Source organism: Tachyglossus aculeatus, chromosome 17 (genome assembly GCF_015852505.1).
Source record: "Tachyglossus aculeatus isolate mTacAcu1 chromosome 17, mTacAcu1.pri, whole genome shotgun sequence".
Classification (NCBI taxonomy): Eukaryota; Metazoa; Chordata; class Mammalia; order Monotremata; family Tachyglossidae; genus Tachyglossus; species Tachyglossus aculeatus.
Window position 1 is genome coordinate 35,293,812 of NC_052082.1, and position 26,388 is coordinate 35,320,199.

A 26,388-nucleotide genomic window follows, 5' to 3' on the forward strand; every position below is an offset into this window, starting at 1 on the left:
ATAAACTGGGAGCCCTGTGTGGGGCATCTGATTATCTTATATCTACTCCAGTGCTTAGTACAGTGCATGGTACATAGTGCTTAATAAATGCCACGATGGTGTTTTTTTATTGTTCTATTTCCAGGATCTCTCCAGTGTGTCCAGTAGCCCCACCTCCAGCCCCAAGACCAAAATGGCCACAGTGACCTCTGTCCAGAAGTCCAGCCAGGTCGGGGCTACCCAGCTCCTGAAGAGACACGTGCAGCGCACGGATGCCGTTCTGTCACACAAGCAAGCCCAAGGTAGCCAGTCCAGCCCTGCTGCCATCTCCGGGGCCAGACCTCACCTTTGCCCCTTTTGTCTGCTGCTGTAAGCCGGCCCCGGGGCTTTGGGATTCCCCCAGATCTGGGGTCTTCTGCCCGCTCTCTGCAGCACCCTGGAGAGATGGCATCCCCTCTCCGTTGAGGAACCATGTCCACATCCAGGAGGGCTCACTCCCCCACCGCACACCCGTGTGGGAAAGGGGAAATGTTGGCAAAGGATAAAGCAGAGGGCGTGACCAGAGGAGCCAAGGTGGAGGGAGCAGGAAAGATGGCAGGAGTGAAGCCACTGGCCCCCGTGGCTTCCATTCAGCCCACTTGGGCTAGCAGGTGACCCCTGAGTGCAGTGGGAGCCGATGGCTGAGCCGGGAGTGTAAGGCCTGGGCCTTCAGGATCATCCGAGGGGGTGTGAAAGGACCTGGATATGTTAGCAGCTTTTTTTCCTGCCCTCCCTTCCCAGTACCCTACTGAGGGGTACCACCCTGTGGAAGGGGAAAGGGCAGTACCTCCTGGTCTCTCTGTCCCCAAGTCAAGCTTCTCACCCCGATCCCAAGGGGCAGAAGTGAAGCCCTCGGCCCTGAGTGCTAGCGCAGGGCAGAGATTCCAGCCTCGAAGGAGTACACGCAAGGGATTTCGGCAAGGCAAGCACGAGGTCCGTCAGCATGTGGCAGTGTGGTGGCGGAAGCTGAGTCCCTTTTGGGTAGTGGCGAAGGGAGCGAGAAGAGCTAGAGGGGACACTTCGGCCTCTTGGCTTGCCGCGGCGTCCCCCGGTTCTCCCGGATTAGTGGCTGAGCCCAGCCCGAAGACCAGTTGGGGTGCTCACCGCCAGACGAGGGCCCAAAACGGGCCCCCACCCATACCTTCCATCCCAAGGGTGCTTACGGTTGGGAGATGGGGCTCGGGCGGGAGAGGCCAGTGGCCTCCGATTCCTAGCCCGGGTGATCTCGATGGGTGGGGAAAAAAACGAGAAGGGTGTCTTCAGCCCCTTGTCTGTCCCTTCTCCTTTCCCCTTCTTCTCTGGCTGGCTGTGATTCTGTAATTCTTTCTGATTGATTTCAGCTCAGTTTGCTGCTTTTCTGAAACAAAACATGCTGGTGAGGAAAGCTCTTCCTCCCGGCACCTCCTCCTGTCTCTTTGGTGAGTATCTTTCTTCCTCACTCCTGCAACCCCCTCCTCCCTGTCTGTCTGTCTCCGTGTGGGTGTTCCCGTGTCCATCCCTGTCGTTCTCTCTCGGGCCTGTCCGAACGGGATTCTTGGGGTCACTGGGGGTCTGCCCGTCTGAGTATGAGTTTCACCCAAGAGCGTAGGGACGCTCGGTGCCGTGGGAGAAGGGCATGGCGAGGGCAGTGTCGTGAGGGTCATTCTGACAGCGGTAGTGCCAACAGGCCAGGCCCTCGCATCCCGACTCAGGCCAGCTCCCAGGCATCAGACTACATTTGCCGTAAAGTCGGGTGTAGGAGATGGTATCTCTTGGACGCTCATATGCCCAGAGAGTGCCTTCTTCCTGCCTAGCCGATTTTGGGACCCTGTTTGCCCGGCTGAGCAGTGACTTGCTCAGAGCGGGCACTGGCAACCGCAGATCATTGTTGGGAAGACAGGTATGTGGAGAGTCAGAGAACCTGAAGAAGGCAATGGAAGCATGGCCTCATGGAAAGAGATCTGGGGTTTAGTTCCAGATTGACACTGACCTGCCACTTGGCCTCGGGCAAGTCACTTAACCTCTCTAGGCCTCAGTTTGGTCATCTCTAAAATGGGACTGTTTATCCATAGCTCCCTCATCTCCCAAGGATGTTGTGAGGATCAAGTGAGGTCATTGATGTGAAAGCCCTGTGGAAAACTGAAAGCTCTCTGTAAATTCAGGTGGTGGTCAGCCTCCACCAGGAAAGCAGAAGGCCCCCTCTCACTCCAGTGAACTCCGAGCTACGGGAATCCTTGCTAAAGGCCCATCAAGCCAGCACTTAGTTGGGAGCCTGTAAGCGTCCGTAAGCTCCTTGGGGACGGAATGTGTCTGCCAACTCAGTAGTAATGTGCTTTCCCAAGCACTTAGTACAGTGCTCTGCACACAGGTGCTCAGTAAATACCATTGATGGATTGGTTAATCGACAGTAGGTCTGCCTGCCCTCCTAAACCTGGGTGTTTTGGTGGCTCTGTAGTCACCATTCATTCATTCATTCAGTCATATTTATCGAGCACTTACTGTATGCAGAGCTCTGTACTAAGACCTTTGGAGATTACACTACAACGGTAGGCAAACACACTGCCTGCCCGTAACAACCTTACAGTCTAGAGGGAAAAATTGCACCCCTCGCCATGCCAGTGCGTTCGCAAAGCCGTGACTCTGATTCGAACCAAGGTTGCCGCGGCCAATCCTCAGAGTACTAATCACTATACTATAACGGCGATTTGGGGAGCTCTCTGGCATTGGCCATTGTGGCCATTTGCCTGACTGCTGGTCTGCAATTACATCTTTGGCTGGTTGTCGGTGTGTCCAGTGGGTTGTGTGATTCTCAGAGCAGTGGTCTGGCTGCTCAGCTTTGTCCATCTTTAAGGGTTGTTCTGATTGTGTTTATCTGTCTAGGTGTTTGGGGGTTTGTAAATGGTGTGTGTGTACACGTGGGAATGGGAGGGTGACTAGATAGCCATCCACACGTGCCTTTGTTGACCTGATAATTGTTACTTCTCCATGCAGCCTGGGGTTTTCTTTGGCTGGGTTCACCACCATGGGCCAATCAGTCTGTCAGTCAGTGGTATTTATTGAGTACTTGCAGGGTGCAGCACTTGGGAGATTACAGCAGATTTGGGAAATATGTTCCCTGCTCATGAGGATCTTACAGCTAGACGGGAAGACAGACATTAAAATAAATTGCAGATGTGGACCTAAGCGCTGTGGCGCTGAGGGTTGGGGTGAATAAAGGGTGACGCAGAAGGGAGTAGGAGAAGTGGAAATGAGGGCCTAGTCAGCGAAAGCCTCTTGGAGGAGATGTGCCTTCAGTAGGCATTGAAGGTGGGGAGAATGGTGGGTGGTCAGTTGGAAAGCGCTTAGTACAGTGCTCTGCACACAGTAAGCGCTCAGTAAATACGATTGAATGAATATGAAGCGGGAGGGAGTCCCGAGCAAGAGGTCAATGATGATGAGGATGGCATTTATTAAGCGCTTACTATGTGCAAAGCACTGTTCTAAGCGTCGATGGCAGGAGAGGCAAGATGGAGGCACAGTGAGTAGATTGGCATTCAAGGAGAGAGGTGTGTCAGAGGCAGAGAATAGGAGGGGGTGAGCTGATTGAATGCTTAGAGCCGATAGTGAGGAATTTCTGATGGATGTGGAGGTGGATGGGCAACCACTGGAGGTTCTTGAGGAGTGGGGAGATATGGCCTGAACGGTTTTTCAGAAGAGCGATTCAGACAGCAGCATTAAATACGGACCGAAGTGGGGAGAGACGGGGGGCAGTGAGGTCAGTGAGGAGGCTGATGCAGTAATCCAGGTAGGGCAGAACACGTGCCTGGATTAACGTGATAGTTAAATGGAGAAGGGTGGGCTCTAAAGATGATGTTGCAAAGGTAGAACCGGCAGGATTTGGTGACAAGATTGAATATGTGGATTCAGTGAGAGAGATGAGTCAAAGGTAATGCTTGGCTGGTGAGACTGGATTGTGTCAAAGTGGCTCTCTGTGTCTGGCTCACATTTGCCACTTCTGACTCTGTATTGGACCCCGTGAGATCTTCTCCGGTTCCGCATCCAGCTGGGTTTGCTTGACTCTGAATTGGCACCTTCCTGGCCCTTTCAACTCAGACTTACCTTCTGGCCCTATCTCCCCCCTGCCTTTCTCAGCTTCCACGTGGCCCTGTCTCAATCTGCTCTTATTAATCGTGCTCCTTATTAAGTGTTGACGAAGTACAAAGCGCTGGGGTAAATGCAAAGATAATTTAGACGTGGTCCCTGGCCCTGTAGGGGTTCACACTCTAATGGGGGATTGCAGATCATCAGAAGTGAAAGAGTGAACTACCGGTAACAATAAATTACCAGCAGTGGCAAATGAAAGATGAAATCATCCCAATTAAGAACACTAAGTAGCTGCATCAATACCTAGTTGGGGGACAGTGCTCAGGCCTCTCACTGCTCCAGGCACAATCTTAGCTAGACCCAGACCCAGACTACCCAGACTTCTGTCCTGCACGGGTGGGCAGGAGGAGGGAGGCCAGCCCAGGACCGGACCTCCTGTGTCTGTGGAGTTCCTGGAAATGTTATCCAACCTCGGCTTCACTGACACTCTACTCTTCCCGGTTCTCGTCCCTTCTGGCAGCTCATTCTCCGTCTCATTCTCTCTCTCTGAGGCACAGGGGAGTGAAGCGACTTACCCAAAGTCACACAGCAAACAAGTGGTGGAGCAGGGATTAGAATCCAGGTCCTCTTGACTCCTAGGCCCATCTTCTCTCCACTAGGCCATGCTGCCCTTTGTGGACAGGGGACACGTCTACCAATCTCTACTCCACGCTGCTGCATGGATTCCCTTCCTGAAGCGTTGCTTGGCACTCATCTCTCAACTCCTAAAAACCCTTTGCTAACTCCCCATTTCCCTCCTCTTGATGCCAAAACTCACCGTTAGCTTCCAAGCTCTCCATCAAACCTCCCCATCTTACACCGTTGCTCTCTCCTCCCGCAACTTCCAGGTTTGCTCTCTTCGCTCCTTCCAACTTTACCTTACTCTTCGCTTCCCCGCCTCCATCTGCTTGTGCTATTCCCCCGAAATGGAACTCGCCCACAGCCCGAATCCAAGAGACCACGGCTCTCCCCATGTTCAAAGCCCTTCTAGAATCCCAACTTCTTCAGTAAATTTCCCACACCCAAAGTCATTTGACCAGCCTTCTCTAGTTATAACAATAATAATTGTGGTATTTGTTAAGCGCTAAGATATGCCAAGCATCATACTAAGTGCTGGGGTAATAATAATAATGGCATTTCTTAAGTGCTTACTATGTGCAAAGCACTGTTCTAAACGCTGGAGAGATACAAGAATAATAATAATAATGATAATAATAATGGCATTTATTAAGCGCTTACTATGTGTAAAGCACTGTTCTAAGCGCTGAGGAGGTTACAAGGTGATCAGGCTATCCCACGGGGGGCTCACAGTCTTAATCCCCATTTTACAGATGAGGTAACTGAGGCCAAGAGAAGTTAAGTGACTTTCCCAAAGTCACACAGCTGCCAATTGGCGGAGCTGGGATTTGAACCCAAAACCTCTGATTCCAAAGCCCGGGCTCTTTCACTGAGCCACGCTAAGCGGGGGAGCCGGGATTAGAGCCCCTGACCTCTGACTAGAATTAAAGAATTTTCACTGAGCCACACTGCTTCCCCTATAGATAGGGGTAGACACAAGATCATCAAGTCCTACATGGGGTTCCTAGTCTAATTAGAAGGGAGAACAGGTATTAAATCCCCAGTTTGCAACTGAGGCACAGAGAGGTGAAGGGGCTTGTCCGAGGTCACATAACAGGTAAGTGGCAGAGGTGGGATTAGAGCCCAGGTCCTCTGATTCCCAGGCCCATGCTCTTTTCACTAGGTCATCCACCCTTATACTTAATTAAGCTCCTCTTCAGGCCTTAGGAATTCAACTGCATATTCACATTTTAGCCTGATGATTCTCTTTTTAAATATTTTTAGTGTCTCCCCCATCACCGACACACACACGCACATTTAAGTTCTGTGTGGGCAGGGAACACCCTTCCGAGTAGAGTCCTCTTTGGGACAGGGGAGAGGATGTGACATCTGCTCTCCTCAGGAGTGTCTGTAGCCCTGTCTTCGGCCACCCTTCATCTTAATGGTATTTGTCAAGCTTTTATGCAGAGGACACAGGGTGAGTCCTTTTTATGGACAGAGCACTGTACTAAGCACTTGGGAGAGTGCACTCCAATAGAGCCGGTAGACGAGATCCCTGTCCACAAGGAGCTAAAAGTCTACATGGGGATCAGTCAGTGAGTATTAAGTACTTATTATGTGCAGAGCACTGTACTAAGGACTTGGGAGAGCATATACAAGAGTTGGTTGATTTATTCCCTGCTTACAAGGAACTAACAGACTCTAGAGGAAAGCAGATGTTAATTATGGGTACGTACATAGGTGTTGTGGGGCTGAGAGTGGGACGAATATCAAGTGTGTAAAGTGTACCAGTCCTTGTGGGTGTAAGGGGCTGCTGCTTTGGGGGGATTCGGGGTCCTTCTCCCCTCCCTCCCCCTGCCCTCCTCTTGGAGTCTCCTGCCTCTGCTGAACACAGAATCCTGAAAATAATCAGTGGCATTGATTGAGGGCTTACTGCATGCTGAGCACTGTACTAAAGTGTTTGGGAGAGCACTATAAAGTTGTAAAACATGAGCCTTGCCCTTAATCAGGTTGTAGTGAAGACATTGCTCTTCTGCTCAAGCAATCAGTGGTATTCATCGATCGCTTACTATGTGCAGAGCACTGTATTAAATTCTTGGGAGAGTACAGTGCCACAGAGTTGGTAGGTTCACTGCCCACAGCGAGCTTAGAGTCTTGAGGACTGCGTCTCCCTCCCTCCCGCCCCTGATCCTGGAAGATGTGGTTGCTGTGTGGATCCCGGCTGCCCGCGCTACTCCTCCACCGCCCAGCAAGGTGACCGTATCGTCGGTTGCCAGGGCGGCAGGCCCCTCGGTGCCTCCCCGGTGAGCTCCAGGGTGAGAAGGGGTGGCATGCCGAGCTACTAAGCAGCGTGGCTCAGTGGAAAGAGCCCTCCTCGACCCCCTCCAGTCTGGTATCCGTCCCCTACATTCCACGGAAACTGCCCTCTCAAAGGTCACCAGTGACCTCCTGCTTGCCAAATCCAACGGCTCCTACTCTATCCTAATCCTCCTCGACCTCTCAGCTGCCTTCAACACTGTGGACCACCCCCTTCTCAACACGCTATGCAACCTCGGCTTCACAGACTCCGTCCTCTCCTGGTTCTCCTCTTATCTCTCCGGTCGTTCATTCTCAGTCTCTTTTGCAGGCTCCTCCCCCCTCACATCCCCTTACTGTGGGGGTTCCCCAAGGTTCAGTGCTTGGTCCCCTTCTGTTCTCGATCTACACTCATTCCCTTGGTGACCTCATTCGCTCCCACGGCTTCAACTATCATCTCTACGCTGGTGACACCCAGATCTACATATCTGCCCCTGCTGTCTCACCCTCTCTCCAGGCTCGCATCTCCTCCTGCCTTCAGGACATCTCCATTTGGATGTCTGCCCGCCACCTAAAACTCAACATGTCCAAGACTGAACTCTTTGTCTTCCCTCCCAAACCCTGCTCTCTCCCTGACTTTCCCATCTCTGTTGATGGCACTACCATCCTTCCCGTCTCACAAGCCCGCAACCTTGGTGTCATCCTCGACTCCGCTCTGTCATTCACCCCTCACATCCAAGCCGTGACCAAAACCTGCCGGTCTCAGCTCCGCAACATTGCCAAGATCCGCCCTTTCCTCTCCATCCAAACCGCTACCCTGCTCGTTCAAGCTCTGATCCTATCCCGTCTGGACTACTGCACCAGCCTTCTCTCTGATCTCCCATCCTCGTGCCTCTCCCCACTTCAGTCCATACTTCATGCTGCTGCCCGGATTGTCTTTGTCCAGAAACGCTCTGGGCATGTTACTCCCCTCCTCAAAAATCTCCAGTGGCTACCAATCAATCTGCGCATCAGGCAGAAACTCCTCACTCTGGGCTTCAAGGCTGTCCATCACCTCACCCCCTCCTACCTCACCTCCCTTCTGTCCTTCTCCAGCCCAGCCCGCACCCTCCGCTCCTCTGCCACTAATCTCCTCACGGTGCCTCGTTCTCGCCTGTCCCGCCATCGACCCCCCGGCCTAGGTCATCCCCCAGGCCTGGAATGCCCTCCCTCTGCCCTTCCGCCAAGCTAGCTCTCTTCCTCCCTTCAAGGCCCTGCTGAGAGCTCACCTCCTCCAGGAGGCCTTCCCAGACTGAGCCCCTTCCTTCCTCTCCCCCTCGTCCCCCTCTCCATCCCCCTCATCTTACCTCCTTCCCTTCCCCACAGCACCTGTATATATGTATATATGTTTGTACATATTTATTACTCTATTTATTTTACTTGTACATATCTATTCTACTTATTTTGTTAGTATGTTTGGTTTTGTTCTCTGTCTCCCCCTTTTAGACTGTGAGCCCACTGTTGGGTAGGGACTGTCTCTATATGTTGCCAACTTGTACTTCCTAAGCGCTTAGTACAGTGCTCTGCACACAGTAAGCACTCAATAAATACGATTGATTGATTGATTGATTGACTGGAGTCAGAGGTCATGGGCTCAAATTCCAGCTCCGCCACTTGTCAGCTGGGTGACTTTGGGCAGGTCACTTAACTTCTGTGCCTCAGTTACCTCATCTGTAAAATGGTGATTAAGACTGTGAGCCCCCCATGGGACAACCTGATCACCTTGTAACCTCCCCAGCACTTAGAATAGTGCTTTGCACATAGTAAGCACTCAAGAAGTGCCATCATTATTATTATTATTACACACTGGAGCATCTCAGAGACCCGGAAGCCCAGGTGTATTCAGCAGGGAAAGTTCCCCTAGTCTTTTGCCGGCCCCTGGTTGACGACAGGGGAATCTTTCCCTCTCTTCACTCAGGCTGAAATCTTTCAGTGCAAGAGATGAGGGTTTGGCTTCGAGAAGGACTCTCTGTCCTTCCTCACTGTGGAGAGGGGCAGGGCAGGGCACGGCTTGGAACCGCCAGCACAGTACAAGAGATTAGTCCGGGCGGCTAGAGGTCAGAGCAGGCTTCTCGCCAGTTCTTAGGTGTAGGCCCAAGCGCCCGGGGGACGGGCAGTCTGATGTGGGCATGAGCCCTGGGAGCGGCAGGAGACAACCGCCTCCCTTGTCTTCCAGTCCCCATCTCCTCTGACCAGGCGGAGGCCTCAGAAAAGGAGGATCTGCGGGCCCAACTGAAGCGTCACCAAACCCCTAGCCCCCCACCCAGCGGCAAGCCATCCAAGCGAGCCAAAATCAAAGTGACCATCGTGTCCCACGGAGACCCCGGCGCCCCGGCCCACGGAGGGGCCCCGGAAAGTACGTACCTCCCTCCCCCTCACCATCTGCCTGCAAGGGCTCCGTCTGTGGCGACTCTGGGAGGGAGCCTGGGGTGGGAGGACGTGAGTGGGGGTGAAGCTGGGGGAGGAAGGAAGATGCTCCTGCCTTCCGGATTTGGGATGGGGAACTCTGGGGTGAGGGAGCGCCAGCTGCTTTCCCAGGGAGCCGCGGGAAATGCCCTGTGGACGGCAGTGAAAGCAAGGCGCTCGGTGCCGGGTGCGTTTGCAGTTACCGGAGGAAAGCCCCTCACCATGATGCTCGGACAGAGCACGGCGGGCACCAAGGAGCTGACGGGACTGCTCACTTCCGCCAAGTGAGTGTGGGCACTCGGGTTGGAGGTTGGGGAGGGGGACTCTCCCTTGGACTGTCACAGCCCCAACCATCCGAGCCACCTCCTCCTTTGTAGCTTCGTGAGGTAAGAGCCAGTTAGAGCGAGGACACGACCTTCACGCCGCATTGATATCGAGTCTCTCGGAGCTCCTGTCCACCATGGGTTCTAATCCCGGTTCCGCCACTTAGCGTAGCTCAGGGAAAGAGCCCAGGCTTTGGAATCGGCGGGACCAGCCACTAGCTATTGCACCCCTGCCGTTGGCATGCTCCGTGCTGCCGGTTGTTTCCTGGGGGAAGAAGTCAGGCCCAAGCCTGGCGCCCGGTGTTCCCCTTTTTAATGGCTTAAATCTCAGAAGGCCAAGTGCTCGAGGGGCCAGACGGACTGCTGGTCAAGTAGGTGTTCTCGCTCTACCGGATTCTAAAACTCCTTCTAGATGTGAGGGAGTGGCCTGTTGCAGTGGTGGTGGGGAGACCAGCTTCCTTCCCCTTGGCCTCAGTTGGCGGCCCCCCCCACACACACTGCGGCTCCCTCCCGTTTCTGAAGCGGTCACTTAGGCCTGCTCCCTCTCCCAGGTCAAGCGCTGCGACGGATGGAGCCACCGTCAGCCCCGCCCCCTCACCCGTGATTCCCAGCAACACGACGCCCAGCACTTTCCACACTATCCAGAGCCGGCTGGTGGCCAGTCCCGGCCACGGCGTGGCAGCCTCGCCCAACAGTTCCCTCCCAGGTAACTAGCCACCCCTCGGACCGGTCCGGCCCAGCCCACAGACTGACCCGGGCAAGCCTCTGAGGAGAAACGGCATCTGGACGCGAGGGAGCGGCCTCTCAGCCCCGGATTTGGGGCTGGCCCCTGAGGGCGAGGCGGCACCCCTACTCTAGCCTTTACCCTACCCCGAGTGACCAGGCGTTGTTGAGAAAATCGGCGGCCCAGAGCCCCCACTCTTTCTACAGAGCCGGACCCGAGCTTAGAGCCGCACAGGCCTCGGGTGTCTGAGCCAGGGATAGCCGGGTGCCTTCTCTTCCTCCTCCTTTTGGTTCCTTTGAGTCCTCTGCGTGGCAAAGAAGGGAGCCGGGCCTGGAGGAGCCTCTTAGGTCGGGATCCCGCCTTCCAGTTGAGGGTCAGGGTCTGAATCTGCAATTGGAGCACTTACTGTGCTCCTAGTCCTGGACTAAGTGGTTGGCAAGAGAGTTCCCACAAGGAGTTCCCATCTTTTGCTTTCCAACCCCAGTTGGCTAATGGGGCGTCTGTGAGGTTCGGAGCAAGTGGGGACCAGCATGGGTGATCCCACTGAGGGCTGGAACCTGGTGGGACCAGGAAGCCAAATCAGTGGCCCAGCCAGAAAAGGTTGGAAGTTGACAGTAGTGATGGAGGTGGGAAGAGCGAAACCCTGAGCCGTTCCCTCCCACCCACCTCCGTCTATCTCCAGGGTCTGCGTCGGCCAGCAGCCTCCTCCAAGGCCTAAGCTTCAGTCTACAGGACATGGGTAGCAAGACCCCCACGCTCCCAGCCAGCGCCTCCCCAGGGCCAGCTACACAAGTAAGTTGTGGCGATCCCGGAGCGATCCAGGCCGGCCGGGAGCGCTAGCCGACCGACGGGGCCAGGGGAAGCTGCAGGAGGAGGAGGCGAGCCAGCCTTTGTCAAGGAGACGCAGCTCCTTGCTGCCCCGCTTGGGTCCGGGAGCCGGAGACGGGGGACTTTGCGAATCTGCGGCCTCTGGTTAACCGGTTCTGTGTCCCCCCCAGGCCGCAGGCGTGAAGCTGCCCACCCCCCTTCAGAGCCTGGGCGCCATCACCACAGGCACCGGCACCATCGTCCGTACCATCCCCGTCGCCACCACCCTCTCGTCCCTCGGCGCCACGCCTGGCGGAAAGCCCACCGCCATCCACCAGCTGCTGACCAACGGCGGCCTGGCCAAACTGGCCAGCAGTCTCCCTGGCCTGGCGCAGATCTCCAACCAGGCAGCGGGTGAGGCGACAGCCCCGGGAGTCGGGGCGTTCCCACCTGGGCGCTCCTGTCCGTGATCCTTTCCGGGAGGGGGCTGGCACGACTGCGGTCACGGGAAGGCCTCGTGGGGTTGAGGGGACTCTGTCTGTCTGGTTTCTCGCAGGCCTGAAAGCCCCCACCACCATCACAGTGACTCTGCGAGGCCAGCCCAGCCGGGTCACCACCCTGAGTCCAGTGGGCACTGGAGCGGCCCCCCTGGAGGAGCCCCCCTCGCAGGTTCTGCCCCCGGCTCCACAGGTGCGTCCCGCTGGAGAGGAAGGAGGCGACACCTGGGGCGAGGGTCTCTCACTTTGAGGTTCTAGTGTGGTGTTAAACACGCCCAGAATTCTGGGCCACAGGTGGCCTAGAAGGAAAGAGGAGGTGAGTGAGTATTCTCTCTTGTCCCTCATTATCATCATCGCCGTCGTCAATGGTATGTATTGAGCGCTTGCTATGAGCAGAGGGCTGTACTTAACGCTTTGGGAGAGTACAGTACAACAGAGTTGACAGACTGCAGAAAATGTGAAAGACACATTCCTTCCCAGGTCTACTCTTTCCTCCAGGACGTGTGGCCCTCAGGACACAAAGGGATTTGCCTTTCAGAGTGGGGAAACTGAGCGTGAGAGAGAAGGGGATGGGTTTGGGGATCGCTTTAGTGTTTTGAGGGGCCCGGCACTAGATGGGGAACGATTGGCGCCCCGGGCTTCTGGCCCTCAGCAAGAGCCCGCTGTGGTGAGTCCCTCCCCTCAGAGTCCAGGGCCCCTAGTAAAGGGGAGATTAGGCTGGATTTTTCTGGGTCATTTAGGGTCTGCTCTCAGGCAAAGACTAGGACTTCCGTGCTTCCCAAACCCATCCCCTTCTCTCTCACACTCAGTTTCCCCACTCTGAAAGGAAACCCACTTCTGCCCCGTCTGTCTCTGCTCCTCCACACACTCCTCGTCTCCGAGCCACGCGTGTTCCAGGGACGCCCTTCCCTTCTGCCCCTTGTCCCACCCTTCCCCTCTGAGAGAGAGGCTCCGCTCCAGAGAGGTGAGCTTTGACCGTCTGTCCATCTCTTTCCTGCTGCAGAGACCAGCGCCGGCTCCCTGAGGATCCCCATCTGTCTCCTCGGCTTCCCTTCTGCCGGCGCCAGAGAACTCTCCCTCGTCTTCCGCCGGACCTGCCCGGGCCCGGCGAGATGTCCGCTGCGTGGTCTGCACGCCTCCTTCTCGGCCGCCGGGCTTATCGCTCGAACGGGGGCCCGCTCTTCACAGGGACCAGGTTGGCGCCTATCGACCGGCGTTGACTCCAGGCCTTCACGCTCCTCACATCACCCCAGAAGCCTTAGCACAGTTCTGGGAGCCCAGGAGCTACTCCCACCGCCCCGGCCGCACGGCGCTCCGGGTGGACTTTCCACGGGGAAACTCCTCCCTTCCCCCCAAACCCCAGCAGCAGTGACTGGACACAAGCGCATTGTCGCTTTTCTGTATCTTAATAAAGGAGTTTCTCTTAAGAGTAACCGGGCTCCTCGGTAGGTGACTTGGGGCGGAAAGGCCCCCAGCTGTGTCCGGGGATCCGTTCCTCTCTCCTGCCCTGCCTGGGAAGTCAATTCCTCTCTCCTGCCCCGTCACTTGCAGGGACACCTCAAGGGTCCTGAGGAAGAACTCCCACCTCCCTGAGCCCCACACGCTTCACTCCTTCCAAATGCTCTCCAGCTCACACGCTCTGATGACAGAGCCGAGCACTAGGACAAGGGACGGAGGGGTCCGGAAGCTGCTGAGAACCCAATGGAGCAGAGCCCAGGCTCAGAGACAGAGAGGCTGAGTATGGGCACTACTCCCTGCCCTCTCCCCCACCACTCAAAGGAAGCCCACTAATCCACTGAATGAATGAAGAGTGCTTAGCACTTAGTCCAGTACTCTGTATTCCTTCATTCATTCATTCAATCGTATTTATCCCAGCTCCACCACTTGTCAGCTGTGTGATCTTGGGCAAGCCACTTAACTTCTCTGGGCCTCAGTTCCCTCATCTGCAAAATGGGGATTGACTGCGAGCCCCGCGTGGGACAACCTGATTACCTTATGTCCCCCAAGCGCTTAGAACAGTGCTTTGCACATAGCGCTTAACAAATACCATCATTATTATCGAGCGCTTACTGTGTGCAGAAAGTGCTCAGTAATACCATTGATGATGACAGAGTTCTTCCTGATTAACTTGCATCTACTGCAGCACTTAGTACACTTAGTAGGCACATAAAAAAATTACCATTTAAAAAAAAAAACCCTTTTCAATAGGAGAGGACCCTGACCCGTGAGGAGCTCAATCAGTAGCTAAACACTTCTTAAAGGCAGGTGCAGCAGCAGCAGGGGCCTGGGAATCGGAAGATGTGTGTTCTTATCCTGGGTCCGCCACTTATCTGCTGGGTGCCCTTGGGCAAGTCACCTAGCTTCTGTGTGCCTCAGTTACCTCAACTGTAAAACGGGGATTAAGACTGGATTAAGAATGGCAGGATTGTACTGGGAAAGGGCTGGGGGTGGGCCCCAGGCCTCCTCCTCCAGTCTAGTTGGCTAGAGCCCTGCTAGCCTGTTTGCTGTCAAAGCAGTGGCCGTGGCTACTGTTCATCATCATCATCAATTGTATTTATTGAGCGCTTACTATGTGCAGAGCACTGTACTAAGTGCTTGGGAAGTACAAATTGGCAACATATAGAGACAGTCCCTACCCAATAGTGGGCTCACAGTCTAAAAGGGGGAGACAGAGAACAAAACCAAACATACTAACAAAATAAAATAGAATAGATATGTACAAGTAAAATAAATAGTAATAAATATGTACAGACATATATACATATATATAGGTGCTGTGGGGAAGGGAAGGAGGTAAAATGGGGGGCATGGAGAGGGGGACGAGGGGGAGAGGAAGGAAGGGGCTCAGTCTGGGAAGGCCACCTGGAGGAGGTGAGCTCTCAGTAGGGCCTTGAAGGGAGGAAGAGAGCTAGCTTGGCGGATGGGCAGAGGGAGGGCATTCCAGGCCCGGGGGAGGACGTGGGCCGGGGGTCGATGGCGGGACAGGCGAGAACGAGGCACGGTGAGGAGATTAGCGGCAGAGGAGCGGAGGGTGCGGGGTGGGCTGGAGAAAGAGAGAAGGGAGGTGAGGTAGGAGGGGGTGAGGGGATGGATGGACAGCCTTGAAGCCGAGGGTGAGGAGTTTCTGCCTGATGCACAGATTGATTGGTAGCCACTGGAGATTTTTGAGGAGGGGAGTAACATGCCCAGAGCGTTTCTGGACAAAGATAATCCGGGCAGCAGCATGAAGTATGGATTGAAGTGGGGAGAGACACGAGGGTGGGAGATCAGAGAGAAGGCTGATACAGTAGTCCAGACGGGATAGGATGACAGCTTGAATGAGCAGGGTAGCGGTATGGATGGAGAGGAAAGGGCGGGTCTTGGCAATGTTGCGGAGCTGAGACCGGCAGGTTTTGGTGACGGCTTGGATGTGAGGGGTGAATGAGAGAGCAGAGTTGAGGATGACACCAAGGTTGTGGGCTTGTGCAGACGGGAAGGATGGTAGTGCCGACAACAGAGATGGGAAAGTCAGGGAGAGGGCAGGGTTTGGGAGGGAAGACAAGGAGTTCAGTCTTGGACATGTTGACTGAACATGTCTGTCTCCTCTGTTCATGTACTGTTCTCACTCTTCACTGCCCCAAGGCTTTTGGGACAGGGACTGTGTGCAACCTGATTATCATGTATGCTTGGCACATAGTATGCGCTTAACAAATACCATAATTCACAAGCTAATGAGGAGCAGAGGAGCTAGGTATTGCTCCACCTAGCTCTTTCTCTTGATCTCTCCCTAAGGTGGAACAAATGGGGAGAGCACAGTAAGAGCCACGGTGGCAAGGGGCACCTGTTAGCGGGGATGATCAGCTCTGAGGTAGATCTGCAGCGTAGATCTGAGGCAGAGAAGCAGCGTGGCTCAGTGGAAAGAGCCCCGGCTTGGGAGCCAGAGGTCATGGGTTCTAATTCCGGCTCCACCACATGTCTGCTGTGTGACCTTGGGCAAGTCACTTAACAGCGTGGCTCAGTGAAAGGAACAAGGGCTTTGGAGTCGGTGGTCATGGGTTCAACTCCAGGCCCCGCCACTTGTCAACTGTGTGACTTTGGGCAAGTCACGTAACTTCTCTGTGCCTCAGGTCCCTCATCTGTAAAATGGGGATGGACTGTGAGCTCCCCTTGGGACAACCTGATCACCTTGTAGCCTCCCCAGCGCTTAGAACATGCTTTGCTTATAGTAAGTGCTTAATAAATGCCATTATTATTGTTATTATTATTCTTTGAGCCTCAGTTCTCTCTTCTGTAAAATGGGGATTAAGACTGTGAGCCCCACGTGGGACAACCTGATCACCTTGTATACTCATTCCATCGTACTTATTGAGCTCTTACTGTGTTCTTACTGAGCACTTACCCCCTAGCGCTTAGAACAGTGCTTGGTACATAGTAAGCGCTTAACAAATGCCATCATTATCCTCTGGGCACTGAAGAGTGGGAGCGGTAGCCATGGCCACCATTGTAATAGCCAATAGGCTAGCAGGGCTTTAGCCAACCACACTGGAGGTTGGGCCCGGGACTTCCCCAGCCCTTTCCCGAAACAATTCTGGCAGCCAACCCCTGGCAGAGATCCTCCAGAAGCTGGATCCAGACCAGAGGGGCCTCACACTCTCACCTTGACTTTGAGTTGGCTAGCCGGCTCTATAAAGGTCCGGTCCCCGGGGGAATCGCCAGACAGAGAAACTCTGAAGGCAGAGTGCTCCTTGACCTCAGTCCACCCTCCCACCCACCGGACGCCACAAGCATGGTGAGTCGTGAAGCTCTTGTCCACCCTGCCATGACTCTGTCTCCTTTGCTAGGGCCAGGGCAGCCTCCGATGAGGGAACTGAGGCCCAGAGATGTGAAGTGACTGGCCCAAAGTCATACAGCTGACCAGTGGCGGAGCAGGGATTCAAACCCATGACCTCTGACTCCCAAGCCCGGGCTCTTTCCACTGAGCCGTGCTGCAAACTTGGCAAAGGGTAAACAGATCAACCACCTAGAGACAAAGCTGATTCATTCATTCAATCATATTTATTGAGTGCTTACTATGTGCAGAGCACTGTACTAAGCAGCTGCAGGACAAATAGCAACAGTGCCAGGCTTCTTGGCTGAAAAGGACTTACGAATGTACCTGCTAGTAGACCTGAATGGCATAGGAGGGCCCTAAGAAAATGACTGTTGTCATTGTCCGTGGAAATGGGCCTCAAATTCAATCGTCTAGATGCAGTGCATGGAATTCATCGTCAAATTTGAAACCAACTGCGGTAATCATCGGGGTTGGGGTGAACTTGAGCCAGGACTTCTAGGAAGCCGGGAGGCTAGGAGGCAGGATAGAGAAACCCAGAGTGGAAATGAGACAGGAGAGAAACTGAGGCGGTGACCGAGCAAGACACACACACACACATGCACACACACACACACACACACACACACACACACACACACACACACACACACACACATCCAGAGGGATGGGGATGCAGAAGGACAGAGACAGGTCATAGTGTGGGAGCAAGGAGAGTTACTCATTGGGAAAGGTGTAGGGAACTGGATCAGTCTCACAAAGCATGTCATGTAGCCTTTCATTCAACAAATCAATCGGTCGTATTTAAGAATAATAATAATAATAATGATGATGATGACATTTATTAAGTGCTTACTATGTGTGAAGCTCTGTTCTAAGCACTGGGGAGGTTACAAGGTGATCAGGTTGTCCCACAGGAGACTCAAAGTATTCATCCCCATTTTACAGATGAGGTAACTGCGGCCCATAGAAGTTAAGTGACTTGCCCAAAGTCACAAAGCTGACAATTGGCGGAGTCGGGAATTGAACCCATGATCTCTGACTCCAAAGCCCGGGCTCTTTCCACTGAGCCACGCTGCCTCTCTAATGAGTACATACTGTGTGCAGAGCACCATATTAAGGGTTTGGGAGAATGCAATATAACAGAGTCGGTAGAGAAGCAGGGTGACTCAGTGGAAAGAGCCTGGGCTTGGGAGTCAGAGGTCATGGGTTCAAATCCCAGCTCTGCTGCTTGTCAGTTGTGTGACTTTGGGCAAGTCACTTAACTTCTCTGTGCCTCAGTTACCTCATCTGTAAAATGGGGATTAAGATTATGAGCCCCACATGGGACAACCTGATCACTTCTTAACCTCCTCAGTGCTTAGAACAGTGCTTTGCACATAGTAAGCACTTAACAAATACCAAAATTATTATTATTACATGTTCCCTGCCCACAAGGAGCTTACAGTCTAGAAAGGGAGACAGACATTAGTATCAATAAATTATGAATATATTACGTAAGTGCTGTGGGGCTGAGGGAGGGGTGAATAAAGGGTGCAGATCCAAGGGCAAGTGTGATGCAGAAGGGAATGGGAGGAGATGATATGGGGGCTTATTTGGGGAAGGCCTCTTGGAGGAGGTGTGCTTTTAATAAGGTGGGAAGAGGTGTCATCTGTCGGCTAGGAAGCGGGAGAGAGTTCCCGGTCAGAGGCGGGCAGCGAGATAGATGAGGTCACGGTACAGTGGTTGGTATTAGAGGGGCAAAGTGTGGAGCTGGGGTTGGGACTGAGTTGTAAAATCAGGGAGGCAAAGACGACTGAATGGTTCGGAGCCAATGGTAAGAAATTTCTGTTCTATGCGGAGGTAGATAGAGGTTCTTGAGGAATGGGGAAGCATGGACTGAATAATAATAATTAATAATTATGGTGTCTGTTAAGCACTTACTATGTGACAGGCACTGTACTAAACACTGGGACTTCTACAACGGATAAGGTCGGACACAGTTCCTGTCCCACGTGGGACTCACAGTCGCGATTCCCAGTTTACTGACGAGGTAACTGAGGCGCGGAGAAGTGATGTGACCTGCCCAAGGTCACACAGCAGATTGCCACCGTTTGTTTGATTAAGCACTGTATATCTTAGGTTTCCTGAAAAGAACCTGCAAGGCATTTTCTGCATGTGGTTAAAGCAGTGTCAAGTTCCCAGAAGTGCACATTTGTAAAATATATTTACCTATGTTTGTATCCGGTAAGTCAAGCTATAGTTTAATTACAACACCCAAAATAATTTCACAAGCAGAGAGCATTATTTATGTGATATATGTACATGAATACATATATCATGTATTTACATATATTTGAGATTAGCTCTTCTTACAATAAAACTAAATTCTCAATACAATCGCATGTTCCTACTGAATTTCCTTCCCATTGAATTTCAAGTCTAAGTAGTTCCACTGACTGCATTATTGATTAAAATGCTGAACATTTTTTTCCACTCTTACTGTCTACCACCAAGAGATGTTTGGCCATAAAACACCTTTTTCCTCTCCTCCTCCCTATCCCCCCCCCACATCTCCTTCCCCTTCCCACAGCACTTGTATATATATTTTATTACTCTATTTTACTTATACATGTTTACTATTCTATTTATTTTGTTAATGATGTGCATATAGCTTTAATTCCATTTGTTCTGACGATTTTGACACCTAACTTACATGTTTTGTTTTGTTGTCTCTCTCCCCCTTCTAGATTGTGAGCCCGTTGTTGGGAAGGGACTCTCTCTACATGTTGCCGACTTGTACTTCCCAAGCGCTTAGTACAGTGCTCGGCACACAGTAAGTGCTCAATAAATACAATTGAATGAATGAATGAAGGGGCGGAGCTGGGATTAGAACCCGGGACCTTCTGCCTCCCAAGCCTGTGCTCTAGCCACTAGGAATGATTTTGTAGAAAACGGATCCACGCAGCAGAGTGAAGCCTGGACTGGAGGGCAGGCAGACAGGAGGCACGGAGATCAGCAAGAAGGCTGAGGCGGGATAGGAGAAGAGCTTATATCGACTTTGTGGCCATTTAGATGGAGAGGAAAGGGCGAACTTAAGCAATATCGTGAAGGTTAAACCGACAGGATCTGGTGACATTGACTATGCAGGTTGAATGAGAGAGGGCTTGCGGGACAGAGATGATGGTGGTGTTGTCTGCAGTGATGGGAATGTCAGGGGGAGGACAAGGTTTAGGTGGGAAGATGAGAAGTTCAGTTTTGGACAGGTTAAGTTTGTGATGTTGACAGGACATCCAAGGAGGGATGGTTTGAAAGCTGGAGGAAACGTGAGACGGCAGAGATGGAGAGAGATTAGGGCCAGAGGTGTAGATTTAGGAAGCATCCACATAGAGATGGCAGTTGAAGCCGTGAGAGCAAATGGGTCCTCCGCGGGAGTGGGTGTAGGTGGAATGGGTGGATGCCTCGACTACTCAACTTCTCTGTGCCTCAGTTACCTCATCTGTAAAATGTGGATTAAGACTGTGAGCCCCCCGTGGGACATCCTGATCACCTTGTAAACTCCCTAGTGCTTAGAACAGTGCTTTGCACACAGTAAATGCTTAATAAAATGCCATTATTATTGTTTTTATTACTTAATCAATCAATCAATCAATCAATCAATCGTATTTATTGAGCGCTTACTATGTGCAGAGCACTGTACTAAGCGCTTGGGAAGTACAGATTGGCATCACATAGAGACAGTCCCTACCCAACAGTGGGCTCACAGTCTAAAAGGGGGAGACAGAGAACAGAACCAAACATACCAACAAAATAAAATAAGTAGGATAGAAATGTACAAGTAAAATAAATAAATAAATAAATAAATAGAGTAATAAATATGTGCAACCATATATACATATATACAGGTGCTGTGGGGAAGGGAAGGAGGTAAGACGGGGGGATGGAGAGGGGGACGAGGGGGAGAGGAAGGAAGGGGGTCAGTCTGGGAAGGCCTCCTGGAGGAGGTGAGCTCTCAGCAGGGCCTTGAAGGGAGGAAGAGAGCTAGCTTGGCGGATGGGCAGAGGGAGGGCATTCCAGGCCCGGGGGATGACGTGGGCCGGGGGTCGATGGCGGGACAGGCGAGAGCAAGGTACAGTGAGGAGATTAGTGGTGGAGGAGCGGAGGGTGCGGGCTGGGCAGTAGAAGGAGAGAAGGGAGGTGAGGTAGGAGGGGGCGAGGTGATGGAGAGCCTTGAAGCCCAGGGTGAGGAGTTTCTGCTTGATGCGCAGATTGATCGGTAGCCATTGGAGGTTTTTGAGGAGGGGAGTAATATGTCCAGAGCGTTTCTGGACAAAGATAATCCGGGCAGCAGCATGAAGTATGGATTGAAGTGGAGAGAGACACGAGGATGGGAGATCAGAGAGAAGGCTAGTGCAGTAGTCCAGACGGGATAGGATGAGAGCTTGAATTAGCAGGGTAGCGGTTTGGATGGAGAGGAAAGGGCGGATCTTGGCAATGTTGCGGAGCTGAGACCGGCAGGTTTTGGTGACGGCTTGGATGTGAGGGGTGAACGAGAGAGCGGAGTCGAGGATGACACCAAGGTTGCAGGCTTGTGAGACGGGAAGGATGGTAGTGCCGTCAACAGAGATGGGAAAGTCAGGGAGAGGACAAGGTTTGGGAGGGAAGACAAGGAGCTCAGTCTTCGACATGTTGAGCTTTAGGTGGCGGGCGGACATCCAGATGGAGATGTCCTGAAGGCAGGAGGAGATGCGAGCCTGGAGGGAGGGGGAGGAGAGCAGGGGCAGAGATGTAGATCTGGGTGTCATCAGCGTAGAGATGATAGTTGAAGCCGTGGGAGCGAATGAGGTCACCAAGGGAGTGAGTGTATATTGAGAACAGAAGGGGACCAAGCACTGAACCTTGGGGAACCCCCACAGTAAGAGGATGGGAGGGGGAGGAGGAGCCTGCAAAAGAGACTGAGAAAGAACGACCGGAGAGATAAGAGGAAAACCAGGAGAGGACGGAGTCTGTGAAGCCAAGGTCAGATAACGTGTTGAGGAGAAGGGGGTGGTCCACAGTGTCAAAGGCAGCTGAGAGGTCGAGGAGGATTAGGACAGAGTATGAGCCGTTGGATTTGGCAAGCAGGAGGTCATTGGTGACCTTTGAGAGCGCAGTTTCCGTGGAATGAAGGGGACGGAAGCCAGACTGGAGGGGGTCGAGGAGAGAGTTGTTGTTGAGGAATTCTAGGCAGCGCGTATAAACAACCCGTTCAAGGAGTTTGGAAAGGAATGGTAGGAGGGATATGGGACGATAACTAGAAGGTGAGGTGGGGTCAAGAGAGGGTTTTTTCAGGATGGGAGAGACATGGGCATGTTTGAAGGCAGAGGGGAAGGAACCAGTGGATCTGCCTCCTCGCTGACCTTCCAGCCTCCTGTTTCTCCCCACTCCAGTCCATACTTCACTCTGCTGCATGGATTGCTTATCAATACAAATGTTCAGCCAATGACTCCCCACTCCAATGGCTGCCCATCCACCTCCACATCGAACAAAAACTCTTAACCCTTGGCTTTAAAGCGCTCAGTCAGTTCGCCTCCGACTCCAGAGAGCCCCACAGGAACTCTTCCAGGCCCGAAGCTCCTGCCCTAGCCAGGGCCTGCTGCCCATGGCCCTCCTCAACTGCCTGGAAGGCCGGAAGATTGGGCTGCTTGGATTCACAGGAAGGGCGGGAGAAGGGACGTTTCAGTGGAGGAAGGGCAAAGGGGAGTGAGGGTGTGCGGGAAAGAGGTGAAAAGCAGAAGGCCGGAGGTGGGAGGTGGGCGGTGGGAGGCAGGCCAGGGGGCAGTTTCTAGTCGACTGCCAGCTCAGTGCACTTTCCTCAGAGTTAGGCTGGGAAAGGGGCAGGGCCCGGGGCTGGCCCGGAACAAGGGGCTCTCCTTGTTGTTGCAGAAGAGGCTGATCTCCCTGGTGGTCCTGCTCATGGCCCTGAGACTGACCCATGAATATTGTGACCCTCCGTTACCTCAGATCGAGACTCGAACCGGTGAGATGGCCTGGGGTGGCTTGTTGGGGAAGTGCGTCTGCCTGCCCACACCCCCTTGATCTTGGGCTGGGGACTGGGCCTGGGGGTCCAGGAGGTCATGACTGCAGTTATTGAGCACCCAACCGATCGATCAATCAGGAGTATTCATTGGGCACTTACTACATGTGAGCCATTGGACTGAGTAGTTGGAAGAGAACAGCAGAAGCAAGGCAGATGCCCCTTCCGCTCGAGGAGCTAACAGTCTAGTGAGTGGAGGAAACAGGCAGACAAAAAAAAATATTTACAAACGACAGGAGCGGAGGGAAGAGCCAGTATATTGGGGAAGCTGTCCAGAACTGCTGAATAAATCATCAAACCCACCAATGAATTTGAAAATGAATACACACTTCAATAAAAAGGAGCATAGGTGGGTGAGGGTTGGCCATTCCTGTCATTCACTCATTCAGTCATCTTTATTGAGCTCTTACCGTGTACAGAGCATTGTTCTGAGACACTTGGGAGAGTCGGCTGCAAGGAACAGACACATTCTCTACCCACAACGAGCTTACAGTCTAGAGACAGTTTTACAGTCTAGAGTTCCCGAGCCACCTCTCTCTCTGGTGGGCGAGGCCCTTTAGCCCAAACCACCATTTGATTGAGATCCCACCCCCTCTTCCTTTTCCAGCATGCCTCAGGAATGTGGTCGTCTGCCAAGCTGCAACATCCCCTAAGCACGCCCTCTGCCCCAGTACTCACCTTGCTGCCAGTCTTTCCAGGGGAAGAGGGAGGCGAGCTAGGGGAGGAGAGGGTGACCGGGTGCTGGGTTTCTTCTTCTAGATGGAGCGTTGACCAGGCAGGTAGAGTGCCGAGACCCCAGTGACGGGAAGAAATACAAAGTGGGTGCCTTCTTTTACGGCAAGAACTGTCTGCTGTGCAAATGTACCTTCCGTGGAGTGGATTGCTGCACCCGGTGAGTTTCCCCTGGGGGAACTGTGGGAACTGCCCCCCCCCCACCCCCCCCCGCCCAAACCTGCAGCCTGGCTAGCTGGGCCGGGGTTGGGGAGGGAGAAATACCTTCCCTTTGGGTGGGGCCACCATCCCGCCATGCCCAGGTCAACTAATGGGTCCTGTGTTCCCAATGCCTTGCAGAGTGGGCACAGGCTAATTCCCCATTTCCCTCCACTTCCCTCAGGACCCCTGCCATTTTTGTGCTCCACAAGACCCTCCCACCCTCTCCGAGTGGGACAGGAGTGGTAGTATTTGGACAATCGATATTCGCCCCACTCCCAACCCCACAGCACTTGTGTACCTGTTTTGAATTTATTTATTCATATTAGTGTCTGCCTCCCCCTAGACCGTAAACCCACTGCGGGCAGGGAAAGTATGTACTGATTCTCTCGTATCGTACTCTCCCGAGTACTTAGAGCAGTGCTCTTGACATAGTAAGCGCTCAGTAATTACCCTTGGTTGATCGATTGATTGATTTTTAGCCTCGATGGAGTTAATCGGGGGTGTTCCACCTCGCACTGTCCCCTCTGTGGTGGGCCCGGGGAGAGTCCCATGCCTGAGGCCAAAGGTCACCCCTGGTCCCTCCCCATGGAGCCCCCTCCCTACCCCGCATCAGGCGGCCGGCTACCAAATAAAGCTCTTAGGGCAGCCAGACAGAGAGCCTCACCTTCTGACCCTGGGACCACCCCCCACTCCGGCCAGAGAGGCCCGGGCCAGCCCATCTCCATGGGGGCCACTAGCGTGTGGGAAAGATGGTCTCCCACTTCTCTTCCTTCTGGGAGACAGAGAGTTTCTCTCAGGGGCAAGTCTGGTTGGCAATTGATTATGCGGGGTTCCTGATGAGTGACCCAGTGATCCTGCCTGCCTTCCCCTCCAATCCCGGCATTGTTTGCTTGAGGCCTCTGTTTCTCTTCCACACTAAAAGCCCAACGGTTCTGGGTAGTTGTGCCACAATGTGAAGGCTAAGGAGATGAAGTGGATTGCAAGAACAAGTTCCACGAGAAGGGGGACCCGACTACCCGCCTTAGAGCTCTTCCCCCAACCACGTGCTAGAATTTTGTCACTGCAGCCCGACTAGACCCCGCTAAAACCCTACCCCTCCTGCTTGACTTCTCCTATGAAAATTCTGTCCCCAACTACTCCATTCTAGACCTCTGCCCCACCAATCTGTGTAACCAGAAAGTTAATTAAAGCTTCAAATGTGGGTTCACGGCCAGCCAGTTTCTGAGCCTGGTTTTTCTTGGGCTTTGAGACCAGGGAGGGCTGGATGGCCTGCATGGTTATAGAACAGATCACTTGACCTTAGGGCACCCAAAGGGCCAAAGATCACCTGACCTCAGAGAGGTCAAAGAGCCAAGTACTGGGCAGTGGGGCTGGGTGGCAAACTCTTCTATCCCACTCATTCCTTCATTTGTTCATTAATTTATTCATTCATCCCCTCCCTCCCTCCATCATTCATTCATTCATTCATTCAAGCAGATTTATTGAGCACTTACTGTGTGCAGAGCACTGTACTAAGCGCTTGGGAAGGACAAGTTGGCAACATATAGAGACGGTCCCTACCCAACAGAGGGCTCACAGTCTAGAAGGGGGAGACACTCACTCACTCATTCATTCAGTAGTATTGACTGTGATTGTAATGGAAACATCTTGGACCCTGGCTGTCAAGAGACCTTGGTTCTAAATAATAATAATGATGGCATTTATTAAGCGCTTACTATGTGCAAAGCACTGTTCTAAGCGCTGGGGAGGTAATGGGGTGATCAGGTTGTCCCACAGGGGGCTCACAATCTTCATCCCCATTTTACAGATGAGGTCACAGAAGCCCAGAGAAGTTAAGTGACTTGCCCCAAATCACCCAGCTGACAATTGGTGGACCCGGGATTTGAACCCATGACCTCTGACTCCAAAACCCGTGCTCTTTCCACTGAGCCACGGTGCTTCTCTGAGCCACGCTTCCAGCTTTGCCATGAGCAGGTTACTCCTCTTTGGGCCTCAGTTTCTTCATCTGTACCTCTTAAACTGTGAGCCCCATGTGGGACAAGGTCAGTTTCTGCTCTAATGACTGGCTCGGTGCCCTTAATAAATATCGTGATTATTAAAATTCAACGCTATTTCTTAAATGGATTAATTCATTTGATTTTGGTATTTGTTAATCCCTGTTCTAAGCACTGAGGTAGATACAAAGTTTAACAGGTTGGACACAGCACCTGTCCCAAATTGGGCTCACAGTCTAAATAGGAGGGAGAACGGGCATTTTACAGATGAGGAAACTCCACAGAAGTTGAGTCATTCAATCATATTTATTAAGTGCGTACTGTGTGCAAGTTAAGTGACTTGCCCAAGGTCATACAGCAAGCAATTGGCAGAGTCAGAATTAACACCCAGGTCCTCTGATTTCCCAGCCCGTGCTCTTTCCACTGGGCCATGCTGCTTGAATGAGTGAGTGAGTGAGTGACTGAATGAGGCAGGACAGTTAGATACTTCCAGAAGGAGAGGTTTTAATATAACACTGCTCTAATACAGCTTCCCAGCTCCAACACGCAGCGTAGCATCTCTCCAAGGTCAGTCAATGGGATTTGGGTAAAATATTTGGAAGAATTTCCCAACGGTTCAGGTTGGAAGGTCCCCGAACCCATTCCTGAAGAGCCTGTGGGGTCCCTTTTGCTGGGATGGAAGAGGTCAGTCGGCTGGATTCTGGGCTAAGACAACTCTCTCCTTCCAGTCCTTAGTGTCAATTATCCTCCACGAGGTCCCTTGATGTAAAAGGAAATTAGTCCACTCCAAGAGCTGGGATGAGCCATCTGCCTCACTGTGGTTCACCGGGC

The 26,388-nt window shown here is 52.9% G+C and overlaps 1 protein-coding gene across 1 annotated transcript in view; it reads left to right on the forward strand.

The window, feature by feature from the left end:
- Positions 1-13,191, forward strand: part of KANSL3 (KAT8 regulatory NSL complex subunit 3) — a 37,078-nt gene extending 23,887 nt beyond the window's left edge. Inside the window, exons 12-20 of the mRNA XM_038759594.1 lie at positions 125-281; positions 1,359-1,436; positions 9,188-9,367; positions 9,617-9,701; positions 10,292-10,446; positions 11,147-11,256; positions 11,463-11,685; positions 11,828-11,961; positions 12,772-13,191. Coding sequence (XP_038615522.1) covers positions 125-281; positions 1,359-1,436; positions 9,188-9,367; positions 9,617-9,701; positions 10,292-10,446; positions 11,147-11,256; positions 11,463-11,685; positions 11,828-11,961; positions 12,772-12,792 — 1,143 coding nt within the window. The 3' untranslated portion in view covers positions 12,793-13,191. The remainder of the gene's footprint in view (positions 1-124; positions 282-1,358; positions 1,437-9,187; positions 9,368-9,616; positions 9,702-10,291; positions 10,447-11,146; positions 11,257-11,462; positions 11,686-11,827; positions 11,962-12,771) is intronic.
- The last annotated feature ends 13,197 nt before the right edge of the window (positions 13,192-26,388 follow it).